The sequence below is a fragment of the Cebidichthys violaceus genome, unplaced genomic scaffold (assembly GCF_023349555.1).
Source record: "Cebidichthys violaceus isolate CVI_PGR_0920_01 unplaced genomic scaffold, fCebVio1.0.p SCAF_21, whole genome shotgun sequence".
NCBI classification, from domain to species: Eukaryota; Metazoa; Chordata; class Actinopteri; order Perciformes; family Stichaeidae; genus Cebidichthys; species Cebidichthys violaceus.
Window position 1 is genome coordinate 929,552 of NW_027176384.1, and position 8,863 is coordinate 938,414.

Below are 8,863 nucleotides of genomic sequence, written 5' to 3' on the forward strand. Positions count from 1 at the left end.
AGCTCATTTCATTGACACAACTTTCTAAGTCACCAAAATTGCTAATTCATGTTGCTGTATGTATATTTTTGACCCAGCAGATTTTGTCACTTTTTTTGTTAACCCATAATAAAGTCATGAAAGAACCAAACTTCATGAATGTTTTTTGTGACAAAGAAGTATCTGTTCCAATCACTCTATCAGAGAAAAATCAGAGTTGTAGAAATAACTGGAAACTCAAGAGAGCCATGACATTATGTTCTTTACAAGTGTATGTAAACTTTTGACCACAACTGTATATACAGTATATATAAATAAAAGTTAAAGATATGAATTTTAAGAGTTTTTAAAAAGGCTAATGGACCAATTATAGTCCTCCGTAAACACAACCATCCTCTGAGAGAAAGCCAAAAGACAGGCCATGATAAATGTATCAACTCCATGTTGCCGCTTCCTCCTGAAGGCAACAATACTTCACCTGAGGTTTGAGGCTGCTGAATGGGAGCATCGATTGCAGGATGCCCGTGTGCACACCGAACTCCAGGGTAACAGGACAGACTTATTGATGGGATCATTTGTAGCTTTGTGACATTAACCTTTGTCATGTGATACTCATATTTATGGACTATTTCATGGCCCTATTAAAGAAGCTTTGAAGTGGGACACCAGTGAGAAAATATAGCGTCAACAATGTATGTAGAACCTGTGGATGTGTATCAATAAGCCAAGAAATTCCATCACAGAGCCTCATATCAATGTATGTAGATAAAGGTGGAGAGTACTGCTCAGTCAGGCTCATTATAGCCTTGGTTGCAAGTTCCTTCACTCTCTCTCTGTAGATAGATAGATAGATCAGGATTTTAAAGAGAAGCAGACTTCTGGTTCTCAAAACTCACTTCTCTTCCAGTGACATTTTTCATGTCACTTCCCCAAAACCTACTGCCATGCTGTTTTTAACAAAAGCGGAATGATGCTTTGAGCACCCCCTGAATGGTTTTTGAACAACTAATCTTGGTCAATCAGCATCACTGTCAGTTAAGTACATCGTTCGCGCGTGTCTATATATATATATATATATATATATATATATATATATATATATATATATATATATATATATATATATATATATATATATATATATAGAAAAATAGAAAAATATTATTAAAAAAAAAGGCTAGGGATCCATTTCTTACAGTTTTGTCGTTTATTTCACCATTCCTGTTAGCTTATATACCCAAAACTAAAAAGACATCACGATATTCACAGAGGTTCTACAGAAATAACCTGCTTGTGGGTTATCAAGGTAGTGAAACGGAATAGAAATTAAGGGGTTAGATCAGTCACAGAATATTGCACAAATTGCACCTTGTAGGTCTAGTTAGCTATGAACTAACTAGACCTACAAGGTGCAAGATAAATGCTGACAGAATCATATAACTTAAGTTCAAAAAACAAAAAAAAAAAAAATCTGCATTATGAATATCAACATTAGCAGCAAACAAATATTATGTACAACACCACAGTTGATGTGGATACACTAAAGTTATACTTTATGCAAAATCTATTGTTTGATTATCAAACACTCCCCTCCTGTAAGTTTTAAAGGAGGCTATAAAAACAATGTTCTGTCCACTACGGAGCAGAGCGTGTGTGATAAAGCCACCATTCAAGTCTACAGAGGGAGAGTGTTTAATATTCAAAACATAGACTTCAAGGGAGGAACACGTGGACACAAAGTAGTGACAATTCATCTAAAAAGCAGGAAAGCCTGATAAATAGGGTATTAGAATAAGGAAAAAAAAAAGAAAGAAAAAAAAAACCAAAAAAACAAAAAACCTTAAAATTCTCCCACATCCACCCTCTTGTCCCTGAACTTGCTTCTGGCCTTGGTCCGAGCTTTGAAGGCAGCAGAGTTGTGCAGATGCTGGAACAGAGAGGCGGAAAAATTAATTCAAAAGTAGAAAAAAAAAAAAAACAAGGTTTAAAAAAGTGAAATGCAAGACGTTTAACACAAAAGGGATTCTTTTTTTTACACTACAACATGAGAGTTGAAATAACCCCTGCATGTACACGTACCCTTTCAAAGCGAGATATTTTCATGGCCTTCATTGTGGCTGAATCAACCAACATAGGCGGTCCCAGTTCAAACACGTCTCTGATGAATTCATTTGCCTTAAGAGAAGTGGGGGAAAAAAAAATAACAACTTTAAAACAGAATACTTCTACCAGCCATCACACAATAAAAGCATAATATAAAATCTCTGAGACACTAGTTTGCCAATTTTAGATACCATATTTTTGTTACGTGCTCTGTAATGTTAAATTATCTCATCTTCACTTGTGAAGTGTTTTCTACAATCACTGGCTTCCGGCCAGAGTGCAGACTACTTTCCAACCAGCTACTTGTAAAAGCTTTTTTTTCTCCTTCTGCAATCCGCAACGATATCCTAAATCAAGTTGTAAGAGTTGTCTTCCTGCATCAGGCAGGCCCACAGATCTTCATTGTCTTTTAGTGCTGTGTCAAGGCAGGAGAAAAGAGCTCCTGTTACATAGCATCCAACCCCGCCCACACTCAGGATTCTGCAGTGCCATTAAAATGTCAACTCGCGTGCATTTCAATTTTGAGTTAGTCAGTGACTCTTATATTAAACGCCATACTCCACTTACTAAAAAAAAAACAAACAAAAAAAAAAAAACGCATACCTGCAAGTGGTAGTTCATCCCAGAGCCCACAAACTCTCTGAAGGCATCATATGTCCTCTTTCTGACCCAGCTGTCAATGGTCATGCGCTCTGTCCCGAAGCGAATGGTCTCAGACTGGAAGTCACCCTCCTGGAACAATGTAGACGGAGGTGAGAAAATGCCAGAAAGAGATTCTTAAATTGATAGCCACAGTCCTCACAAGTCCTCTTTCTTTGTCCCAACTAACGTTTAACTCTAAAAAGGCACCCAGGATAAGATCTAAAAGCCCATTAAAACCCAGCAGACTGACAACAAACACGCACCTCAACAGCCTTGAGTACGTCTCTGAACACCGACCGCTGCTTCCTCTTGTCGGTCTTGGCTCGGTGCTTGTTACAGTCCGTGGCCAACGCGTTCAGTTTGTCACAAAGTTGCTCCCAGTCATCAAACTCAAACTCCTAAAAAAGGGCCAGAGAAAGAAATGCTGCATTCATGGCCAATGGGAAAAAAAAAAAAAAAAGCAAGGTATCACACTAGACCAGGGGTCGGCAACCCGCGGCCCCTCTGTTGTGGCTCCCTGAGGCTACATCCACACTAACGAAAACTATCTCCGTCCACACGGCGTTTCAGCATCGTTTTCGAAATGATCGCCGCTCAGACTAAAACGTCTGAAAACGAATATCACGTGACTATTCACGTACACTGGGCATGCGGGTGGGTGCCGGTGTAAAACAGGAAGTCCGCTCCGTAGGGCCGGTAACGCCGCTGGACACGCCGCCAAATAAAAAAAGTTTTAGTAGTTTGTCAACTAAAATGTGCGTCACGTCCTATTACGTCGCTGTCAAGCTAATTATGATTTGCAGACCTCCGCCCTCGGTAAACTATTGTAAGCTATTACAGTATGTTGAGCACGTTAAGAGCTCTCCAGGAAGCAGTGTTCCTGTGTATGCGTTTGATGCTTTTATTGTGGAGGATGAGACGGAGGAGAAAAAGGGGTTCTGATGAAGTGTGGGAGAAAGTGAATAAAGTTGCAGTCGTCTTAACGCGGATTACGGAGCCCCATGTTTATTATTTTATCATTAACATAAAGTATTGACGCAACATTAAGGCTCGGCTACACTATCATTGTGTAAATCCAAAAAAATAAGTCAGAGGAAAATGGAGAGTTTAATTCTGCATGGACGTATTAATTAATTTTCACTGCCAAAGATGCTGGCTTACCTGAATGCGAAATTAGCAAACAACAAAGAATGTAATGTAGAAAGACACTTCCAGAACAAGCGCACAGCATTTGCTGAACAGTATCACGCTGGAGATGAGCGAAAAAGAGCGATTTCTCAGCTGCTGCAACAAAATTAGTATGTTTTTTTTCCTCCTATTCATAAGAGTTTGATATTGTTATAACAGGTGAAATAGCGATAGAATGTCAAGAATTGTCTTTATTCTTGTTCCATAATTTCATAAATACAACAAACTATAGTTTTTTTGTGTGTATATATAAAAAAACTTTATAAGCTGTGATATCAAATAGCTGTTGCGGCTCCAGACAAATTTTATTTGGTGAAAAATAGGGCAAAACGGCTCTTTGGATAGTAAAGGTTGCCGACCCCTGCACTAAAAAGACGACCGGATGAAGAGATGTACTGTATGCAACAACAAAGACTTTTGTATCCAACAACGGTTATTTAGTCCCAACACTGTACTACATGAATGACAGTGAACTTACCGCGTCCATGTCTCTGGCCAACTCAAAGAGCAGGGCAATAGTCTCCCCTGCAGCAATTCTCATGTTGACGTCCTCACTTTCCAGCAATCTTGGCAGTTTAGGCAGGTGTCTGCATAACAAAAACACATGCATTCCAAAATTAAAATTAAAATTAAAATAAATAAGCAAGCAAGCTCACAAACGTAATTGTGAGACTTGTTGTCGACAGCAGTGAGTCTTACGTGCGCAGAATGTCTTTGAGCTGGTTGGCGGTGCAGATAGTGAGCAGCAGAGCCCAGGACAGCAGGGCGTTGGTGTGGAGCTGGCTCGTCTGGGGACTGATCAGAGGACAGGTACCGTCCATCCTCGCATAGGACCTGGTGAACAGGTTCTCAAAGCACTCCATGGTGGCATGCACGTCCTAGAGAAACGAAGCAGCAGAGATCCTTTGAAACAAGGGTTCAGCTGCCAGTGCTGATAACATCACCTATGTTAAGGCAGAATGTTACAACAGAGAAGAAAACAAACGACAGACAAAGGCTGTAGGTGTCAAACCACAGAAGAGATACCAAAAGAGATCAAGAACATACCAAAATGTCATCTTCTGCAACTAAAGTGCAGAGGCCCAGACTTGTTGCAACCTGTAAGGTAAACAGAGAGATTTGTTCCGTTAACTTTCCAGTGTAAACACGTTTCAGGAAAAAAAAAACAGACAACCACATCAGGTACTCACAGCCTGTCTGGCTTGTATGTTGGCTGATCCATCTGCCAGGATGTTTTTGAAGATGGGTTTCAGGGTCTTGAACACCTCCTCGCTCTCGATGCCCGAGCCCAGCTGGATACACAGCAGGCAGGCTAAAGAAGCTGCGGCTCGCTGCTCCTCTCCTTTGCCTGACAGCGAGAAGGGTGTGCATTAATGTTTCCCGTCTACTTTACCATATCATCCGGTAAATTTGGAACAAATCCTATTATAATAAAATTACTTTCATGTCCTTATTTAAACTCATTATTTCACCACTTCGAGAGCCACTCATATTAGAAAGACGCCAACTAAAACACCCATCTGCTGTGCCATTATAAAACAGGCCCAGACTGTTGAAATAACACTTTAATGATCTTCTCTGGTACCTTTCTTGAGGCATCGTTCAATGCTGTCTGTGATGGTCATCCTTCTCTCCGAGATGAACTCATACAGGATCCGTGTGGCCATCGCCGTCTTAAGCCCATCCAGTGCGCCTTGTCTGGTCTTAGCGCTGAGGAAACGGATGCAAACATTCATTATTGCAATAACACACATCATTATCAGTCTCCTTCAGTATGAAGAAATACTGAAGACGGATGCATGCATGCATGCATGCAAAAAAAAAAAAAAAAAAAAAAAAAAAAAAAAGACATTAGCCCATGTTAAGTGCATGTGCTAAACACCCTCTGCTTTAGCCAATAACTTGGATGAGGACCCTATGAGATCAATTTGAAAATCAAAAGTTTCTAATAGGTTAGTCTGAGTAAATACAACAGTTAAGTCTATATGAAATTAACTAACAAAAAGGGCCTAACACACACTGCACAGACATGTTGCAGCCTGCGTACCAAGAATAGATAACATATGTATGTAGACCGTTGAAAAGCTGACAGTACGTTTTATTACCTCTTATCAACTGTGCTGTCTATGAACCCCTTCAGCTTGTACTGGAAGTCCTCCTGGGCTGTGTCCTCACTGGCCTCTCCACCTGGAAATGCCACAAGATGTAGACACTTGAATGATATGCTTCACGGGATTGATACAAGTCACAAAACATTGGATGAATTGCACTTTTCATGTTACGGGTACTATAACTTTTCGGAGGTCCTTTAGTTCAAGAAAAAAAACAGGCAACTTATTGAGTAAAACAGCTAATATACACAATTGCATCAGCACACACACACACACACACACACACACACACACACACACACACACACACACACACACACACACACACACACACACACACACACACACACACACACACACACACACACACACACACACACACACACACACACACACACACACACACACACACACACACACACACACACACCTTCATCCGCGACACTGGCGGTGTCACTGAAGCTGCTGCAGTGACTGAGGGTCTCAATGGAGGCATCCTCATCACTGAAAGGATGCACATTTCCATGTTGCCCCCCTGTAAACAAAAAGAAGACAGCCATAAGCACAGAAAATATATTTTAGCCTAATCAAATCAAGTGTGTTCGTACAGTGCAGCTGGTCCGGTTAAGCCCGTTATGCAACCACAGCTGCACACAGGTACTGTGGCAAATACAGCAGTTATCTAATCTATAGTCATGTCCTTTGCACGCCTTATCCTGCTGTACGTTCATTACCTCGTATGAGAATGCACCATGTTGCCAAAGTAAAGGGCAACCCACACTTCTGTTGACTGTGTAAGCACAAACACTATGTTCAGGTTGGAGGGTCATGGGTCAACATGGCTGAATTCTCTGACAATCTGCTACAGGAAGTACTCTCAGGAGCAAAGCTACTGTTCAGAATAGACAGTTATAGAACCGTCAAAACACACAAGAGCAAAACAACCACGTGTCATGGGGGACATGTCTTCCCAAGTCCACAACATATAATACGAGTGATTATCAGTCCAGAAGGGAAACCTCTTTGGATACCTTTAGCCTAATTGGAATTAAAAACCTGCAGACAACAGGCACTCCAAAACAGGCAACACTTGCACTGTTGCCAGTCTTTAATTTTTTGAAGCAAGATGAGTGTGGCAGAGTTGTGAAAATTCACAGCTGAAAGGGTGTGAACATCTCCAGTCTGATCATTTTTCAAAACTAAAAAGCTTTCATTGTATTAGTTTATAGAGACCATCAATAAATATATATAGAATGTGTGAGACATCGCTTCCTCAATGGTGGCGCACTGTAACCAGACCCAGACGCAACAAGCGTCTCTGTCTACTAGCCTGACCTGAATTCACCTCTGGTAGACATGCTGGCGAAGTGCTCACTGTAAGAACATGTCTTAAAGTAGTCACGACCATCAATGAAAGTACTTTAATACCTCCAGTCATGACAGACGCAACAGGAAGCACTGTCGGCTAGTTTTAAAAGGCCATTTTAGCCATCTAACAGAGGCTATTTCTGAGTGTTTACGTGGACTCTCCACACACGACAGCTGATTTCTGGGAACCGGGCGCCACCTCTTTACCAGCCCGCTCTCTCGAGTCCAAAATGTCCGCCCTGTGTCGCTAAACGATAATAACAAACAGGATAGCAGTTATCCGGCATTAAAATGCTAAGTTATCGTCACAAATTCGGCTAAAGATTATTTGAGGTCAATCTTTAGACAAGACGACCTTATATTACATAGTTCGAGCTAACGTTTAGCTAACATGTATAACTATATTTCAATTTGTAGACCCACAATAAGTTATTTAATAGTCCACTGAGTCAACAACCACACCAAAAGATGTCACGTTGTCAAATAAGTATGTGTATAATATAAATTACCTTTACATTGCTAGTGGGAAGTTGACATTAGCTAGCGCTAGCAGACGTTAGCTTGTAGCGTACGAAGATAATGAAGGGCTCATGTAAAGTATATAATAGTTTATGATCATTAAACTAGTGTGTCAATAAATATAAAAGAATGGTGTCGTATGCTGGCACCTTTTTGTAAAAGCGATGCTTTGTGTGACCGTGGCTAGTTAGCTTTGTATTTGTCGTAGGCCAGCCTTCAACGTTTGTAGTCCTGACTGTAAACACGTTCTAATCCACACAATGGGCTGAAAACACGAAAAGAACTACAACTACCTTTAGCAAATGAGCAGGGCCAATGCAATGCGGCCGCTCGCTTACTTACCCCTGTTATTCTTCTTTTTGGTCCTCGGCATTTTCGTGCAGATAAACGTGTAGTTTGATCAAAAATCACCCAATACACGAACAGCTTTTACTATATTGTCTCGTAAAATAAAAATATTCCCGTGGCACAGCGGATAAAAAGGAATTGAAGGCGATCTGGGAGATAAACTGTTGACCGAGACGATACATTTTCCCTCATAAACCAGGGCTTCGTAAGAAGAGGGCGGCTCCGAGTATTTATACCGGCTGACATGTCACGAGGAGGTTTCCCGGCATCTCCGACCAATCCGGGAACAGGAGCATGCGTCGCGTGTGTTCGCGCGTGATACAGGGCACAGAAACGTAGACACAATGCGTATTTGGTTATGTGAGGTGTGTATCTGATTATGGTCATAATAACAGGTTTAGACATAGTATTTATAAACCTGTATTTCTGCTTTCAATACTTAACTACGCTTACCAACAAGCAGGCCATCGCTCTGATGATCACTTAAATCAGTCATACGCAAACAAAACTATCCACTGCTGCTGTTATAGATTATATTTTTACAGTTTTTAATGCACAAGTTTTTTTTTTTCATATGTAGCCTACATATCATCTGTCTGTCAATG

General features: G+C 40.8%; 1 protein-coding gene across 1 annotated transcript; it reads right to left on the reverse strand.

Annotated features, from left to right (window-relative positions):
- Positions 1-1,167: 1,167 nt before the first annotated feature.
- On the reverse strand, positions 1,168-8,463 carry ifrd1 (interferon-related developmental regulator 1). Its single transcript, XM_068716823.1, has 12 exons — positions 8,253-8,463; positions 6,454-6,558; positions 6,018-6,099; positions 5,498-5,622; positions 5,103-5,260; positions 4,960-5,010; positions 4,612-4,790; positions 4,391-4,499; positions 2,988-3,122; positions 2,686-2,814; positions 2,059-2,154; positions 1,168-1,906 (listed from the first exon to the last, which is right to left on the reverse strand). Exons 1-12 carry the CDS (start codon positions 8,281-8,283, stop codon positions 1,820-1,822), a joined length of 1,287 nt encoding a protein of 428 aa, XP_068572924.1. The 5' UTR covers positions 8,284-8,463; the 3' UTR covers positions 1,168-1,819.
- Between the last annotated feature and the right edge of the window lie 400 nt (positions 8,464-8,863).

Excerpts from the sequence above, each read along its gene's own strand:
- ifrd1 (XM_068716823.1), bottom strand. The coding sequence starts at position 8,283 with ATGCCGAGGACCAAAAAGAAGAATAACAGGG. Across the intron at positions 6,559-8,252 it reads CAAAAAGAAGAATAACAGGG|GGGGGCAACATGGAAATGTG; the intron begins GTAAGTAAGCGA and ends TTTTGTTTACAG. Across the intron at positions 3,123-4,390 it reads TGGCCAGAGACATGGACGCG|GAGTTTGAGTTTGATGACTG; the intron begins GTAAGTTCACTG and ends GCCCTTTTTTAG.